Genomic DNA, 17,500 nt, shown 5'->3' with positions numbered 1-17,500 from the left:
CAATAACTGTCATAGCTATACCCTATCTTTTATTTCAGTTCTTCTTCGGCAATAGTCAAAAAAAATTTTTGAATTATGGATACAAGAATCCAAATTCAATACGTAATTTTAGTATTCAAAGAAGATTCTTTCAGAATCTTCTTTTTCAATTTTTAAATCCCCTTTTCTTACCAAGTTCAATATTCATGAGATTCATCAATATTTATTTGTTTCGATGTAACAATAAATTGCTATTTTTAACAAGTAGTTTTATTGGTTGGATAATAGGTCATATTTTTTTTATAAAATTGATTGAATTTTTATTAATCTGCATACAGCAAAATAATTTTATTAAATCGAATGTCCGTATTCAATCAAAAAAATATATTCTGTCAGATTTTAGAAATTCTATGTTTCAAATCTTTGTTGTTTTCTTATCTGTTACCTGTTTATATTATTTAGGAAGAATACCCCCCCCTTTTTTTAGTAAAAAACTATTAGAAAGTAAAGAAAGCAATGAAATTTATAAAAAGGGGAAAAAAAAGGATATCGAAACCAATTTGCAAAGGATACGAACGAAAGAAAAAAGATCCAACAACAAAGATAAGTTACAAAAACCTCTTATAAATATTCTTTTCAATTATAAACGATGGAATCGTCCATTTCGATATATAAAAAATAATGAATTTGAAAACATTGTAAAAAATGAAATTTCAGAATTTTTTTTTCATACATATCAAGGTGATGGAAGAGAAAAAATATCTTTTACGTATCCACAAAATTTATCAACTTTTGAAAAACTGATGGAAACAAAAATCGATTTATTCACAAAAAATAAAATTTCCTATGATGATTTGTATAATGATTCGCGCTATAGGAATGAAGAAAAAATAAACAAATTGAGCAATGAATTTATAAATCGCACAAAACTGATAGATAAGAAATCGATTTCCCTCGATATATTCGAAAATAAAATTCGATTTTGTAATGATGAAACTCAAAAAAAATATTTAACTAAAACAAAAGATCCTTTCTTAAACGGACCCTTTCGTGGACGAATCAAAAAAGGTTTTTCAACCTCAATACAACATGAAAACAGTTACAAAAAAAATCACATTTTTATAAATAAAATTCAAGATATCTTTCTTTCTAATAAGATTGATAAAAAGAATACTAGTAATTCTCCAAAATTAGAGGAAAATAGAAAAACATTTGATAAAAAGTTATTAGTAACTACATTTCTTTTTAATCTAATCAGTCAATTTTCAAAAAAATTAGTGTCAAGCTTAAATTCGCAAGTACCTTATAAAGAACCTGAACAAGTAAAAATGAATTCTAATTATGACACAGAAAAAAAACAAATAATAAAAATATTCTTTGATGCAATTACAACTGATTTGAACGAAAAAAGAAAAGTAAATCGAAAGACCACTAAGTCTATTAAAAGAAACGAAATCTGTAAAAAAGTACCTCGGTGGTCATACAAATTTATAGACGAATTAGAACAACTAGGTGGAAAAATTGAAAAAGATAATTCTCAAATTCGTTCTAGAAAAGGCAAACGTGTAGTCATTTTGACTAATAAACATAAATTTTTTCATAAATACAAGACTTATAAGGATCTTGGAGATACTGAAAATACTGAAAAAAAAAACGAATTGGCTTTAAAACGTTATTCCCAACAATCGGATTTTCGAAGAGACATAATCAAAGGATCTATCCGTGCTCAAAGACGGAAAACAGTTACTTGGAAATTTTTTCAAAAAAGGGTGCATTCGCCGCTTTTTTTGGATAAAATTGAAAAATCAATATTCTTTTCTTTTCATAGTTTAAAATCAATGAAAAGATTTTTTATGTTAAATATTTGGATTCGTAAAAAGACAGAATTTCAAATTTTAGGTTCTATAGAGGAAAAAACAAAAAAAAGTCCGAAAAGGGGAAAAAAAAAGGAAAATGCGGAAAGAAAACGTATAGAAATAGCAGAAGCCTGGGATAGCATTATATTTGCTCAAGTAATAAGAGGTGTTTTATTAATAACCCAATGCTTTATTAGGAAATATATTATATTACCTTCATTGATAATAATTAAAAATACGCTTCGTATACTATTTTTTCAAATTCCAGAATGGTCTGAAGATTATATGGATTGGAAGAGAGAAATGTATATTAAATGCACGTATAACGGCGTTCAATTATCCGAAAGAGAGTTTCCTCAAAAATGGCTAACAGATGGGATTCAAATAAAAATCTTATTTCCTTTTCGTCTAAAACCTTGGCATAAATCTAAAATACGATGTAATGAAAAGAAAAAAAATTCAAAGAAAAAAAAGAACTTTTGTTTTTTAACAGTTTCGGGGATGGAAGTAGAATTGCCTTTTTCTAGTTCCACGAAAAATCGATTTGAATTTTTCGACCCGATTTTAAAAGAAACTAAAAAAAAAAAGAAACAATTTGAATTTTTCACTTTTGGGGTTCTAAAAGTTTTAAGTGAAAAATTCAAATTGTTTCTAAATATGGTAATAGAAAAAGCAAAAGGGATCATCCAAAGTATTCTTGAAATTATTAACAAAAGTCTAGTATTCCTCATGAAAAAAAGAAAAGAATTTTTAAATTTAAAATATTTCTTTATTCAAAGGAAACCCAAAAAACTCGATGAATTGAGCGAAAACAAAAAAGATTCAACAATTTGGAAGAATAATTCAATGATTTCTGAAGCAACCATTTCAATTCAATCGATAAAGTTGACAAATTATTCATTGAAAAAAAAATCTATAAAGGATCTGAATACTAAAAAAAAAGTAGTTATAAAAAAAATAGAAAAAATGAAAAAAGAAGAAAAGAAAAGAGGACTTGTAATTCCAGAGACAAATATTCATTCGAAGAAAAAAATTTATGATAGTAAAAGGATAGAATTCGGAAAAAAAATTTTGCAGATATTCCAAAGAAGAAATATTAGATTAACTAAAAAATCACATTCTTTTTCTTTTTTTCAATTTTTCATGAAAAAAATATACATAGATATCTTTCTATATATCATTTGTATTCTGAAAATCCAGCTACAACCTTTTCTTGAATCAACAAAAAAATTTTTAAATAAATGGCTTTACGATAATGAACCAACTATAGAAAGAACTTATAAAACAAATCAAAGTATAATTCCCTTTATTTTAAATTTACACAAATATTTTAATAATAGGAATGCGAATTCCCATAATTATTTTGATGTCTCCTTTTTGTCACAACCATATGTATTTTTAAATTTGTTACAAACCCGAATTCTTAACATAAACATATATCAGTTAAGACTTGTTTTTGAATATCAGAAAAATTTTTTTTTCTTTAAAAATGAAATAAAGGATTCTTTTTTTGGAGCACAAGGAATAGTTCATTCTAAAATAAAACAAAATAACCTGCTCAATTCTAAACTAAATCAATGGACAAATTGGTTAAAGAATCATTATTATCAATATGACTTATCTAACAGTAGCTGGTCCAAATTAGTATCAAAAAAATGGAGAAATAGAATCACTAAATGTGGTATAGCTCAAAATAAAAATGTAACCAAATGGGATTCATATGGAAAAAGCCCATTAATTCTTTACAAAGAACAACAAGGAGTCACATTAAAAAAAAAAATTAGAAAACAATATAAATACGATCTTTTATCCTATAATTTTATGAATTATGCAAATAAGAAAGACTCGTATATTTATCGATATAGATCCCAATTTCAATCAAATAAAAACACATTGATTTATTCTAATTACAATACATATCAAAAAGACTTATTTGATAGAATAAGTAATCTTTTTATCAAGAATTATATAGCCGAAGATACTCTTATTAGAAATATGGAAAAAAATCCGGATAGAAAATATTTGGATTGGGTGGGAATCAATAGAAAAATACTAAATCGTTCCATATGCAATCCGGAATTTTGGTTCTTTTCCAAATTTGTAATATTTTATAATACATATAGGGGTAACTCGCAAATTTTACCAATCAATTTACTTTATTTACATTCTATTTATTTACATTCTAAAGGAAATCAAAATGTTAGTGAAAATCATATTACTAGAAAGAAAAAAAGAATAGATGGTTTTATAACATCAAAAAAAAAAACCAAGAACAATATGGAGGAAGAACTTCAATTCTTAGTAAGAAATTTTTTTAATTTACATTTAAACTGGAAAAATTTATTAGGTAAAAAAATCTTTAACAATGTAAAAGTATATTGTCTCCTGATTAGATTGAAAAATTTAAGAAAAATGACTATAACCTCTATTCAAAGAGGAGAACTAGGTCTAGATATTATGATGATTCAAAATCAGAAAAATTTCACTCTTCCAGGCTTAAGGAAAAATAAAAATAATAAATTTAGGAAAAAAGAACTATTTGTTATCGAACCGGTTCGCCTGTCTAGAAAAAATAATAAAAAATTTTTTAAGTATAAAACGATGGGTCTTTCATTAATTCATAAGAATAAACATAAAATTGATAAAAAATACTCAGAAAAAATGAATGTTAATAATAAATATTTTGATAAATACATTACAAGAACAAAAGATCAAAAGATAACAGAAAACAAAGAAAAAGAGAATTTTAATTTACTTGTTCCTGAAAACATTTTATCTGCTAGATGTCGTAGAGAGTTGAGAATTAGAATTTGTTTAGATCCAAATAATATAAATAGTATGCATAGAAACACAATATTTTATAATGAAAATAAAGTCAAAAATTGTTTTAAAGTTTTGACTAAAAAAAGAAATGAGAAAGAGAAAAAAAAACTAATGAATTTCAAAATTTTTCTTTGGCCAAAATATCGATTAGAAGATTTAGCTTGTATAAATCGTTATTGGTTTAATACCCATAATGGAAGCCGTTTCAGTATAGTAAGGATACATATGTATCCGCGTGTGAAAATTCGTTAATCTAATTTTGTCTTCTATTTAGCCTATTTATCTATCTATAGATAGATAAATAGGCTAAATAAATACACGCATTTTGGTTTGGTATGGCAGTGATTTTAATTCAATGATGTATACATAAAAAAAAGAATTAACAAAATTATCTTTTTTTATCTAATGTAATGTATACAATTTTTTTTTATGTATCAAACTAGTCTCCTTTATACTATATCTATTTAAATTGGATTGATTTCAGTTATAAAAAAATTATATTTCGGATTTATATAAAAAAATTAAAAATGAGTGTCATTCTAATTACTGATCAATAAAAATATCTATAAAAATTGAGGAGAAGGAAAAACTTTTATTTTTTTATGGTAAAAAAGTCATTTATATCTGTTATTTCACAAGAAAAAAAAGGAAAAAAACCAGGATTGGTTGAATTTCAAATATTCAAATTTACCAATAGAATACGAAGACTTACTTCACATTTTGAATTGCACCGAAAAGACTATTCATCCCAAAGAGGTTTACGTAAAATTTTGGGAAAACGGCAAAGATTACTGTCTTATTTGTCAAAGAAAGATGGAATACGGTATAAAAAATTAATCAATCAGTTTAATATTCGGCAGTCACAAATTCGTTAAATTGAAGAGTAATTTTCAATTATTCGATTTATTAGATCTTGAATTTGGATGAACTTTTTTTTTAAGCGATTCATAAAAGAATAAATCGAGCAAAAACCTATGAATATCTCAACGAAAAGAAAGGACTTCATGATAGTCAATATGGGGCCTCACCACCCATCAATGCACGGTGTTCTTAGACTTATTGTTACTCTAGATGGTGAGGATGTTATTGATTGTGAACCGATATTGGGTTATTTACACAGAGGAATGGAAAAAATAGCGGAAAACCGAACAATTATACAATATCTGCCTTATGTAACACGTTGGGACTATTTAGCTACAATGTTCACAGAAGCAATAACTGTAAATGGACCAGAACAGTTGGGAAATATTCAAGTACCTAAAAGAGCCAGCTATATCCGAGTAATAATGTTGGAGTTAAGCCGTATAGCTTCTCACCTACTATGGCTAGGACCTTTTATGGCAGATATTGGTGCACAAACACCTTTTTTCTATATTTTCAGAGAAAGAGAATTAATATATGATCTATTTGAAGCTGCCACAGGTATGAGAATGATGCATAATTTTTTTCGTATCGGAGGGGTAGCGACTGATCTACCTTATGGTTGGATAGATAAATGTTATGATTTCTGCGATTATTTTTTAACAAGTATTGCTGAATATCAAAAACTTATTACGCGAAATCCTATTTTTTTAGAACGGGTTGAGGGCGTCGGTGTTGTTGATGTAAAAGAAGTTATTAATTGGGGTTTATCAGGACCGATGCTTCGGGCTTCCGGAATACAATGGGATCTACGTAAAGTGGATAATTATGAATGTTACGAAGAATTTCATTGGGAAGTTCAATGGCAAAAAGAAGGAGATTCATTAGCTCGTTATTTAGTTCGAATTGGTGAAATGATAGAATCCATAAAAATTATTCAACAGGCTTTGGAAGGACTTCCCGGCGGTCCATATGAAAATTTAGAAATCCGCTGCTTTGATAGAGAAAAAGAGCCAGAATGGAATGAGTTTGAGTATCGATTTATTAGTAAAAAATCGTCTCCGAGTTTTGAATTGCCAAAACAAGAACTTTATGTAAGAGTTGAAGCCCCCAAGGGAGAATTAGGGATTTTTCTAATAGGGGATCAAAATGGTTTTCCTTGGAGATGGAAAATTCATCCGCCCGGTTTTATAAATTTGCAAATTCTTCCTCAATTAGTTAAAAGAATGAAATTGGCCGATATTATGACAATACTAGGTAGCATAGATATTATTATGGGAGAAGTTGATCGTTGAAATGATAATTGATTTAACAGAAATACAAGATATACATTTTTTTTTCAGATTGCAATTTTTGAAAGAGATATATGGAATTCTTTGGGTATTTGTGCCTATTTTTATTTTGATATTAGGAATTACTATAAGTGTACTAGCAATTGTATGGTTAGAAAGAGAAATATCTGCAGGGATACAACAGCGTATTGGACCTGAATACACCGGTCCTTTTGGAGTTCTTCAAGCTCTAGCAGACGGAACAAAATTACTTTTTAAAGAGAATCTTATTCCATCTAGAGGAGATATTCGTTTATTTAGTTTCGGCCCATCTATCTCAGTCATATCCATTATAATAAGCTATTCAGTAATTCCTTTTGGCTATAACTTTGTTTTATCTGATCTGAATATTGGTGTTTTTTTATGGATTGCTATTTCGAGTATTGCCCCCATTGGACTTCTTATGTCAGGATATGGGTCAAATAATAAATATTCCTTTTTGGGTGGTCTACGAGCAGCTGCTCAATCAATTAGTTATGAAATACCATTAACTCTATGTGTGTTATCGATATCTCTATGTGTGCTTCGTTGAGACATAAATTTTTTGATACTATTTCTTATAAGCCTCTCCTTATATTTAAAGTACAAAAAGAATCTATAAAGAATATATATATATTCTTTTCGCATTTGGATTGAATAATTGAATCAGATAGTTATATGAGTGCAATAAAACAGCTTTTTTTGAATATAATTTATAGAATACTCTATTACTTATAGAGAAAGTATGATGATTTCAAATTGCAGTAAAAATATTGAGTCTAATTTTCTATGTATAAGAATAAGGTGAAAAAATCAATGAAATTCTAGAATTAGATTCTATATATTATATTCTATGTATAGAAGTGGTTGTTTTTCCCAAGATTTGTTGATTAGTAATCCTGTCTTGAAGCGGACGCAAAAGACCAACCTTTTTCAAATTTTCAATATCATTTGTATTAATTAGCATACATATATTAACAAAATTAAAAAAAGGGATTAATATAATAAAAAAAATGAATGGATGGCTAGAAACACCAAAATACACAAAAGATTAGTAACGTATATTTCTTTTTGAAATTATCCAAAAGAGTATTTATGTATAATAGAAAAAGAATACTAATGGGGACTTGAAGTTGGTAGAAAAAATAAGGCAGTACTCCCCACAATTCCGATCTAGAGTATACTTCCATCCATTGATTGAATAAATAACTATCAGGAACGAAATAATCCTTTAATTTTTTGAAGTCCCCTTTCTTTCTTTTGCTTGCACAAAAAGGAATAGGATAAGAGGTCAAAGTGATCTCCTTTTTCTTTTTTGTCTGATATCCTCCATATTTATGGAGATAGTCATAATTGAATTTAAAAAAGGAACATCTAATTCTTTTTCGGAATCGAAAATGATGTGGGAGTTCTTGATAATTTTAAAAGAGTATTTTATGCAAAAATGAAATTAAGTTATTACTCAACAAATTTAATTTTGAATTTTTTAAAGGATGAGATCAATTCAGAAGTACCTTTTATATTTTATATTTATCTAAAGAAATTCAATAAATGTGCAAATGTTTTTATTTTTTAAATAAGTGTGTATTCATTTAAAAATTTTTTTTTTAGAACAGACAGAATTCCATGGGTCTAATTCAGAACCGTCCGAGAAAATAGAATCTTATCTATCTTAGGGATATATCAAGGGAGAAATAATTGGCCGGGTTCTTATATTTTTTTAAGGCTTTAAAGGAGCCGTATGAGATGAAAATCTCATGTACGGTTCTGTAATAGAGATGGTAACAGTAATGTCATCACCGACTAGGATTATCTAACAGTTTAAGTACAGTTGATATAGTTGATGCACAATCCAAATATGGTTTTTGGGGATGGAATTTGTGGCGGCAACCTATGGGTTTCCTCGTTTTTCTAATCTCTTCCCTAGCAGAATGTGAAAGATTACCTTTTGATTTACCAGAAGCGGAAGAAGAACTAATAGCGGGTTATCAAACCGAATATTCCGGTATCAAATTTGGTTTATTTTATGTTGCTTCCTATTTAAACCTATTCGTTTCTTCCTTATTTGTAACAGTTCTTTATTTTGGTGGTTCAAATTTCTCTATTCCGTACATCTTCGTTTCTAATTTTTTTCAAATAAATAAAACATACGGAGTTTTTGTAACGATAATTGGTATCTTTATTACACTAGTTAAAACTTATTTATTCATATTCGTTTCTATCACAACAAGATGGACTTTGCCTAGGCTACGAATAGATCAATTATTAAATCTTGGGTGGAAGTTTCTTTTACCCATTTCTCTTGGTAATCTATTATTAACAACGTCGTCTCAACTGTTTTCACTGTAAAAAAAATAGTGGACCTTCTATATTCAAAATTCAGAACTTGTTTTAAACAAGAGAAAGAAAAAAAATATTCAGAGCTATTCACGATATGTTCCTTATGGTAACTGAATTCATAAATTATAGTGAACAAATAATACGAGCTGCTAGATATATTGGTCAAGGTCTCATGATTACCTTATCGCACGCAAATAGGTTACCCGTAACTATTCAATATCCTTATGAAAAAATAATCTCATCAGAACGTTTTCGCGGTCGAATACATTTTGAATTTGATAAATGCATTGCTTGTGAAGTATGTGTTCGTGTCTGTCCTATAGATCTACCCATTGTTGATTGGAAACTAGAAACTGATATTCGAAAAAAACGGTTGCTTAATTACAGTATTGATTTTGGAATCTGTATATTTTGTGGTAACTGTATTGAATATTGTCCAACAAATTGTTTATCAATGACCGAAGAATATGAACTGTCAACTTATGATCGCCACGAATTGAATTATAATCTAATTGCTTTGGGTCGTTTACCGGTATCAGTAATTGATGATTATACAATTCGAACAATTCAAATAAAATGATTTCAAAATTCTTCACAAAAAGAATCTAATTTATCTCTATATAAAAAAAAGATATTCTATTTTTTTGAAATGACTCTTTGGCATAAAAAAAAGAAAAGAATCAAATGACATTGATTCTATAACAACTGTACCTAATAGCAATTCACATATCTTATCTTAGGATTTAGTTCAATTCTATGCACAGATAATTTTAGTATTTAACAACTTTTTTCCTGGTCATATCAATAAGGTCATGAAATTTCTATTTATCTTTTATTTTACATATAATGGATTTGTCCGAATCGCTACATGATTTTATTTTAATCTTTCTTGGATCAGGTCTCATATTAGGAAGTCTAGGAGTAGTATTCTTTACGAATCCGATTTTTTCTGCTTTTTCATTGGGACTAGTTCTTGTTTGTGTATCTTTATTCTATATTTTATCAAACTCCCATTTCGTAGCTGCCTCACAGCTACTTATTTACGTGGGCGCTATAAATGTTTTAATAATATTTGCTGTGATGTTTATGAATGGTTCGGACTATTACCAAAATTTTCGTGTTTGGACCGTTGGGGATGGAATTACTTTGATGGTTTGTACCAGTATCTTTCTTTCACAAATAACTACTATTCTAGATACATCATGGCACGGAATTATTTGGACGACAAGACCCAATCAGATTTTAGAGCAAGATTTGATAAGTACTAGTCAACAAATTGGAATTCATTTATCAACAGATTTTTTTCTCCCATTTGAACTAATTTCAATAATTCTTTTAGTTGCTTTAATAGGTGCAATTTTTGTGGCTCGCCAATAATAAAGTTTTCGAACTAATAATATAAATCACATTTTGTTAGATTTTCTCACATTTCTTTTTTGTTGAATTATATGTTAACGAAAAAGAATATTTATGTATAAAGTATAAAATCTTTTTGCAAATACTTTATTTTGTTGTAGACTTCTTATGTTAGGCAATAAAATCCGTTGAATTCATATTCAGATCGAAATGAATAAAAATTGAAAAGGAGTTGGTCAATGATATTCGAGCATGCACTTGTTTTGAGTGCTTATTTATTTTCTATAGGTATCTATGGATTGATCACGAGCCGAAATATGGTTAGAGCCCTTATGTGTCTTGAACTTATACTAAATGCAGTTAATATAAATCTCGTAACCTTTTCTGATTTTTTTGATAGGCGGCAATTAAAAGGAAATATTTTTTCAATTTTTGTTATAGCTGTTGCAGCCGCTGAAGCAGCTATCGGACCGGCTATTGTTTCCTCAATATATCGTAATAGAAAATCAACCCGTATCAATCAATCAAATTTGTTGAATAAATAGTATTACTCATAAAAAAAAAGTCTAATTTTGAATAGTGTGTACTATATAATCCATTCAAATTAGCAGAAATGATATATCCTTTTGAATCATGTTTGCGAAAACAAAGATAAGAAATCAAAGTATCTTGGTTCTATTCTCTTATTAGTTATTAATCTAGAAACCTATTTTTAGTAGCAAAATTCTTATAAATCATTGATTCATCTGGTATATAATATAGATATATATATCCTATATATAATTGGTTTACCCATTGTACTAGATTGAAATTGTTGAATTTTTGATGTTCAAGGATTATGATCCAATGTCACATTCAGTAAAGATTTATGATACATGTATAGGATGTACTCAATGTGTACGAGCCTGCCCAACAGATGTATTAGAAATGATACCTTGGGACGGATGTAAAGCTAAACAAATTGCTTCTGCCCCAAGAACAGAGGACTGTGTTGGTTGTAAGAGGTGTGAATCCGCCTGTCCGACGGATTTCTTAAGTGTTAGAGTTTATTTATGGCATGAAACAACTCGAAGCATGGGTCTAGCTTATTGATACGTTTCAAAAAGAACCGCATACAAGTACTTTTTTTTTACTGGCAAAAACCCGGGCTCAAAATAAAAAAATATTTTGAGCCCGGGTTTTTGTAGTCTAAGTATATCTTATTTTTATCACGAATTATTTTCCTTGGTTAACAACAGTTGTAGTTTTGCCAATAGTCGGAGGTTCTTTAATTGTCTTATTTCCCCATAAAGGAAATAAGACAATTAAATGGTATACTTATTGTATATGTTTCATAGATCTCCTTCTAATAACCTATGTATTTTGTTATCATTTCGAATTAGATGATCCACTAATCCAATTGACAGAAAATTATAAATGGATCCATTTTTTTGACTTTTACTGGAGATTCGGAATAGATGGACTCTCTCTAGGACCCCTTTTATTAACGGGATTTATCACTACGTTAGCTACGTTATCAGCTCAACCGGTTACTCGAGAATCTAAATTATTCTATTTTCTAATGTTAGCAATGTATAGTGGTCAACTAGGAACATTTTCTTCTCAAGACATTTTACTTTTTTTCATCATGTGGGAATTAGAATTAATTCCCGTTTATCTACTTTTATCTATGTGGGGTGGAAAAAAACGTTTGTATTCAGCTACAAAGTTTATTTTGTACACTGCGGGAAGTTCTGTTTTTTTATTACTGGGAATTCTGGGTATGGGTTTCTATAGTTCTAATGAACCAACATTAAATTTTGAATCATTAACTAATCAATCATATCCCGTGGCACTGGAAATAATCTTCTATATGGGATTTCTTATTGCTTTTGCTGTCAAATCACCAATTATACCCTTACATACATGGTTACCTGATACCCATGGAGAGGCGCATTACAGCACTTGTATGCTTTTAGCCGGAATATTATTAAAAATGGGAGCATATGGGTTGGTTCGAATTAATATGGAATTATTATCTCGCGCTCATTCTATATTTTGTCCCTGGTTAATGTTATTAGGTTCCATTCAAATAATCTATGCAGCTTCAACATCTCTTGGTCAACGCAATGTAAAAAAAAGAATAGCTTATTCCTCGGTCTCTCATATGGGTTTCTTAATTTTAGGAATTGGTTCTATAAGCGAGACAGGGCTGAATGGGGCTATTTTACAAATAATCTCTCACGGATTTATTGGTGCTGCCCTTTTTTTCTTGGCGGGAACTAGTTATGATAGACTACGTCTTCTTTATCTCGACGAAATGGGTGGAATGGCTATCCCAATGCCAAAAATATTCACGATTTTCACTACCTTATCGATGGCTTCTCTTGCATTACCGGGCATGAGCGGTTTTGTTGCAGAATTTATAGTATTATTGGGAATAATTACCAATCAAAAATATCTTTTCATCACAAAAATACTCATAACTTTTGTAACTGCAATTGGAATGATATTAACTCCTATTTATTTATTATCTATCTTACGTCAAATGTTTTATGGATACAAGCTTTTTAATAAACAAAATTCTTATTTTTTTGATTCGGGGCCACGAGAATTATTTATTTCAATTTCTATCCTTATACCCGTAATAAGTATTGGCATTTATCCAGATTTTATTTTTTCAATTTCGGCTGACAAGGTTGAAGCTATTCTCTCTCATTTTTTATAGATATTTTTCGGGAATAAATAAAAAATAGAAAGAAATGCGATGCACAATCAAAAAAAATGGATTTATTTTTTTATTTTCTTAATTACATAAAAATGAATTTGAATTATAATTCAATCTGTTTGTTGTTTGTGAGAACCCCTTGAATCAATATTACATTACTTGATTCAACGGGGTCTTAATCATTTTATTGGGAGTTTTTTTCTTATTCTAAAAAATGTTCCCAATATTTGTGAATTTTTTTTAATTAATTAGGTGTAAATGAACCATAACTATGTAGTCCTAGTCCTAAAAGATTTATCCCTAAATAACATATCCAAATTATAAGAAAACCCATGGAGGCCACTATTGAAGAATTTCTATATTCCAATTTTTTATTTTTTCTAGTATGTAAATAAATTGCGAAAATAGTCCAAGTAATAAAAGCCCAAGTTTCCTTTGGATCCCAATTCCAATATGATCCCCATGCCTCATTAGCCCATACTGCTCCAGATATATTACCTATTGTTAAAAAGATAAAACCTAGACTAATAGTACGGTAACCCCAACGATCCAATTGTTGAATAAATTGATATCTATAATAATTTCTATAAGACGAATAAAACGGAAAAGGAGTTTGTTGTAAAATATTCTTTTTATCATTCATATTCATATATTTGATTTCGGCAAAAGAAAAGGATTCATAAAAAAAAAAGAAAGTCTTGCTTTTACCAAAAATTTGTATGAGTTCTTGAAATGTAATGACTAAAATAGCCACTGATATTAATGATCCACATAAAAGAGTTGTATAACCCAATATCATCATACTTACGTGCATCATTAACCAATGGGACTGTAAAGCAGGCACTAATTTGAAGGATTCATGCATTTCGGTTAAAAGACCCGAAGTAGCAAAGCCTTGGGTAAAAAGAATACTTGGTGTTATTATGGTATTGAAATAGTAATTTTTTTTTTTTTTGAAGCAAAGAACCATATAAAAGATAGAAAAAGTCCATGAAAGAAATATTAATGATTCATATAAATTACTAAAAGGTAAATGGCCTGAAAAAATCCAACGAGTAACTAACAATCCTGTGATACAAAAAAAGGTTATTATCATGCCTTTTTTCAACAAATTGTATAATCCTATGATTTCATTGCCTAATAATAAGGTTATCCAATGAATTGAAATTAAAATAGATACGACTGAAAAGGATATATGAGTTAATATATGCTCTAAAGTGGAAAATACCATATAGAATGAAAAAATAGAAATACTTGGAATAGAAATAAGAATTCTTTATAGGACCTTTTTTTTTAGAAGATAAGAAAGATGCCGCTACTCGGATTCGAACCGAGATGCTCTAGCACTGCTTCCTAAGAGCAGCGTGTCTACCAATTTCACCATAGCGGCTTACTCGAAACCATAATAACCAAATTTTAGTCAATTGTCGAGATTCAAAGAATCAATTAAAACACAATATTTGTTTACTAAACATTCAATAAAATAATTTTAAATAATTCTATTAGAATCTATTAAATATATAATGTAAAGATCCTAAATTAATAACTGAATCTTATATTCTATATAATTTTTATATGAATATTTTTGTATTTAAAAAAGAGTCGTTGAATCAAGTTAATTTAAATTATTCTAACGTTGATATTTGTTACAGAAAAAGCTTTTTGAATTCCCCGTAAAAATAGATTGCCCTAATGAAAAAGCTTTTAATGCTTTCAAATATCCCTTCTTTTTCCATAAAGTGTTCCGAATAATTTTTTTTGATCTAGACGTGCGCTTTTTTGGAACTGCCATAGAATTAGTATAGTTTTTGATTGTTATAGAATTTTATGTGAAAGACATTTTTTGGTAAATTCCAATTCAGTTTCTCTCTAATTAGACATATATTATATATATTTCAATTTCCATTTTTTTTATTGAATATTATAATAATAATATAATACTTTTTATAAAGTTTTCCAAATATCGCTATATCTTATTGTAAGAAAAACTGAATTAGTTAAGTGAAATTTAATGAACTAAACTAATGTTAAAAAAATATTGTCCAAAGAGTAAGAATAATTAATAATCGATTATTCTATTTTATTAAATTCTATGTTTCTTTGTTATTAACCGAATCCATTCCTTTACTTTACAAAAAAGATAAAAGAAAAACCTAAGAAACAAAATTCATTAGAATCCTAATTTTTTTTATTGTATGGAATATACACATCAATATTCATGGATCATACCTTTTATTCCATTCCCAGTTCCGATGTTAATAGGAGTGGGACTTCTACTTTTTCCGACGGCAACGAAAAATATTCGCCGTATTTGGGCTTTTCCTAGTATCTTATTGTTAACTATAGTTATGATTTTTTCGCTTGATTTGTCTATTCATCAAATCAAGAATAGTTCGATTTTTCAATATGTATGGTCTTGGACCATAAATAATGATATTTCTTTAGAGTTTGGCTACTTGATCGATCCACTTACTTCTATTATGTCAATATTAATTACTACGGTTGGCATTCTCGTTCTTATTTATAGTGATAATTATATGTCTCATGATCAAGGATATTTGAGATTTTTTGCTTATATGACTCTTTTTAATATTTCAATGTTGGGATTAGTTACTAGTTCAAATTTGATACAAATTTATTTTTTTTGGGAATTAATTGGAATGTGTTCTTATTTATTAATAGGCTTTTGGTTCACTCGCCCTATTGCGGCAAATGCTTGTCAAAAAGCATTTGTAACAAATCGTGTAGGGGATTTTGGTTTATTATTGGGAATTTTAGGTCTTTATTGGATAACGGGTAGTTTGGAATTTCGGCATTTGTTTCAAATTATAAATAATTTGATTTCGAAAAATGAAATGAATCTTTTTTTTGTTACTCTGTTTGCTCTCTTGCTATTTTCTGGCTCAGTTGCAAAATCTGCCCAATTTCCTCTTCATGTATGGCTACCCGATGCTATGGAGGGACCTACTCCAATTTCTGCCCTTATACATGCTGCTACTATGGTAGCCGCTGGAATTTTTCTTGTGGCTCGTCTTTTTCCTCTTTTCATAGTGCTACCCAAAATAATGAACGCAATAGCTTTTATAGGTATAATAACAGTAATATTAGGAGCTACTTTAGCTATTGCTCAAAAAGATATTAAGAAAAATTTGGCCTATTCTACAATGTCTCAATTGGGTTATATGATGTTAGCTTTGGGTATGGGATCTTATCGAGGTGCTTTATTTCATTTGATTACTCATGCTTATTCAAAAGCATTGTTGTTTTTAGGATCTGGATCCATTATTCATTCAATGGAAGCTCTTGTCGGATATTCTCCAGCTAAAAGTCAAAATATGGTTTTTATGGGCGGTTTAACAAAACATGTACCAATTACAAAAACTTTTTTTTTAGTGGGTACACTCTCTCTTTGCGGTATTCCACCCTTTGCCTGTTTTTGGTCTAAGGATGAGATTCTTAATGATAGTTGGTTGTATTCACCAATTTTTGCAATAATAGCTTGTTCTGCAGCAGGATTAACTGCATTTTATATGTTTCGAATTTATTTACTTGTTTTTGAGGGATATTTAAACGTTCATTTTTTGAATTTTAATGGAAAAAAAAATAGTTCATTCTATTCAATATCTTTATGGGGGAAGAAACAAGTAAAACTTAAAAGAAAAAACGAAAATTTTTTCTTAGTTTTACTAAAAATAAAAAAGAATGAAATCACTTCTTTTTTTATCCGGAAGAGATATCTACATCGCGTTAATCAAAATATTAAAAATATAAAACATCTTGTTTTTGGTATTATGCATTTTGGCACTAAAAAAACTGCTTGTTTATATCCTAATGAATCTAACAATACTATGCGATTTTCTATGCTTATTTTAGCGCTCTTTACTTTATTCGTTGGTGCCGTAGGAATTTCTTTCAGTCAAGACGGAATACATTTGGATATTTTATCAAAATTGTTAATTCCGTTTATAGATCTTTTACATAAAGATTCAGAAAATTTTATGAATTATTATGAATTTTTCACAAACGCAACTTTTTCTTTGAGTTTCACTTTTGGGGGAATCTTTATAGCGTCTTTTTTTTACAAATCGGTTTATTCCTATTTAAAAAATTTGAATTTATTCAATTTATTTGAAAAAAGTTTTCTTCAAAAAAATGTTGCCGATCATTTTCAAAAGATCATATATAATTGGTCGTATAATCATGGTTATATAGATGTTTTTTATGAAAAATATTTAATTGCCAGTATCAGAAGATTAGTGAAATTCAAT

General features: G+C 28.6%; 12 protein-coding genes and 1 non-coding gene across 13 annotated transcripts in view; 10 read left to right on the top strand and 3 right to left on the bottom strand. All coding sequences in view use genetic code 11, as the record gives it.

Moving 5' to 3' along the window:
• The window catches only part of ycf1 (hypothetical chloroplast RF19), a 5,175-nt gene extending 265 nt beyond the window's left edge, over window positions 1–4,910 (top strand). Inside the window, exon 1 of the mRNA in view lies at window positions 1–4,910. This exon is cut by the window's left edge and continues 265 nt beyond it. Within this exon, the coding sequence (YP_006460396.1) occupies window positions 1–4,910 (4,910 nt within the window).
• Window positions 4,911–5,260: 350 nt separating this feature from the next.
• rps15 (ribosomal protein S15) lies at window positions 5,261–5,533 on the top strand. Its single transcript has one exon. The coding sequence runs from the start codon at window positions 5,261–5,263 to the stop codon at window positions 5,531–5,533; it is 273 nt and encodes a 90-aa protein (YP_006460395.1).
• Window positions 5,534–5,632: 99 nt separating this feature from the next.
• ndhH (NADH-plastoquinone oxidoreductase subunit 7) lies at window positions 5,633–6,814 on the top strand. Its single transcript has one exon. It carries the CDS (start codon window positions 5,633–5,635, stop codon window positions 6,812–6,814), a length of 1,182 nt encoding a protein of 393 aa, YP_006460394.1.
• A 1-nt stretch (window position 6,815) lies between these two features.
• Window positions 6,816–9,178, top strand: ndhA (NADH-plastoquinone oxidoreductase subunit 1). The gene is made up of 2 exons: window positions 6,816–7,367; window positions 8,639–9,178. Exons 1-2 carry the CDS (start codon window positions 6,816–6,818, stop codon window positions 9,176–9,178), a joined length of 1,092 nt encoding a protein of 363 aa, YP_006460393.1.
• Window positions 9,179–9,263: 85 nt separating this feature from the next.
• On the top strand, window positions 9,264–9,749 carry ndhI (NADH-plastoquinone oxidoreductase subunit I). The gene has a single exon. The coding sequence runs from the start codon at window positions 9,264–9,266 to the stop codon at window positions 9,747–9,749; it is 486 nt and encodes a 161-aa protein (YP_006460392.1).
• A 266-nt stretch (window positions 9,750–10,015) lies between these two features.
• ndhG (NADH-plastoquinone oxidoreductase subunit 6) lies at window positions 10,016–10,546 on the top strand. The gene has a single exon. The coding sequence runs from the start codon at window positions 10,016–10,018 to the stop codon at window positions 10,544–10,546; it is 531 nt and encodes a 176-aa protein (YP_006460391.1).
• A 218-nt stretch (window positions 10,547–10,764) lies between these two features.
• ndhE (NADH-plastoquinone oxidoreductase subunit 4L) lies at window positions 10,765–11,070 on the top strand. The gene has a single exon. The coding sequence runs from the start codon at window positions 10,765–10,767 to the stop codon at window positions 11,068–11,070; it is 306 nt and encodes a 101-aa protein (YP_006460390.1).
• A 301-nt stretch (window positions 11,071–11,371) lies between these two features.
• Window positions 11,372–11,617, top strand: psaC (photosystem I subunit VII). Its single transcript has one exon. It carries the CDS (start codon window positions 11,372–11,374, stop codon window positions 11,615–11,617), a length of 246 nt encoding a protein of 81 aa, YP_006460389.1.
• Window positions 11,618–11,735: 118 nt separating this feature from the next.
• ndhD (NADH-plastoquinone oxidoreductase subunit 4) lies at window positions 11,736–13,226 on the top strand. Its single transcript is given in 1 exon segment — window positions 11,736–13,226. A coding segment is annotated over 1 exon segment (1,491 nt).
• A 250-nt stretch (window positions 13,227–13,476) lies between these two features.
• ccsA (cytochrome c heme attachment protein) lies at window positions 13,477–14,463 on the bottom strand. Its single transcript has one exon. It carries the CDS (start codon window positions 14,461–14,463, stop codon window positions 13,477–13,479), a length of 987 nt encoding a protein of 328 aa, YP_006460387.1.
• A 79-nt stretch (window positions 14,464–14,542) lies between these two features.
• Window positions 14,543–14,622, bottom strand: trnL-UAG. The gene has a single exon. It is a non-coding gene; the product is annotated as a tRNA-Leu (tRNA).
• Window positions 14,623–14,862: 240 nt separating this feature from the next.
• rpl32 (ribosomal protein L32) lies at window positions 14,863–15,024 on the bottom strand. The gene has a single exon. It carries the CDS (start codon window positions 15,022–15,024, stop codon window positions 14,863–14,865), a length of 162 nt encoding a protein of 53 aa, YP_006460386.1.
• A 403-nt stretch (window positions 15,025–15,427) lies between these two features.
• The window catches only part of ndhF (NADH-plastoquinone oxidoreductase subunit 5), a 2,250-nt gene continuing 177 nt past the window's right edge, over window positions 15,428–17,500 (top strand). Inside the window, exon 1 of the mRNA in view lies at window positions 15,428–17,500. This exon is cut by the window's right edge and continues 177 nt beyond it. Coding sequence (YP_006460385.1) covers window positions 15,428–17,500 — 2,073 coding nt within the window.

This window comes from Vigna unguiculata, chloroplast (assembly GCF_004118075.2).
Source record: "Vigna unguiculata chloroplast, complete genome".
Classification (NCBI taxonomy): domain Eukaryota; kingdom Viridiplantae; phylum Streptophyta; class Magnoliopsida; order Fabales; family Fabaceae; genus Vigna; species Vigna unguiculata.
The sequence above is the reverse complement of the archived record's forward strand: the minus strand, read 5'-3'. Positions and strand labels throughout refer to the sequence as shown.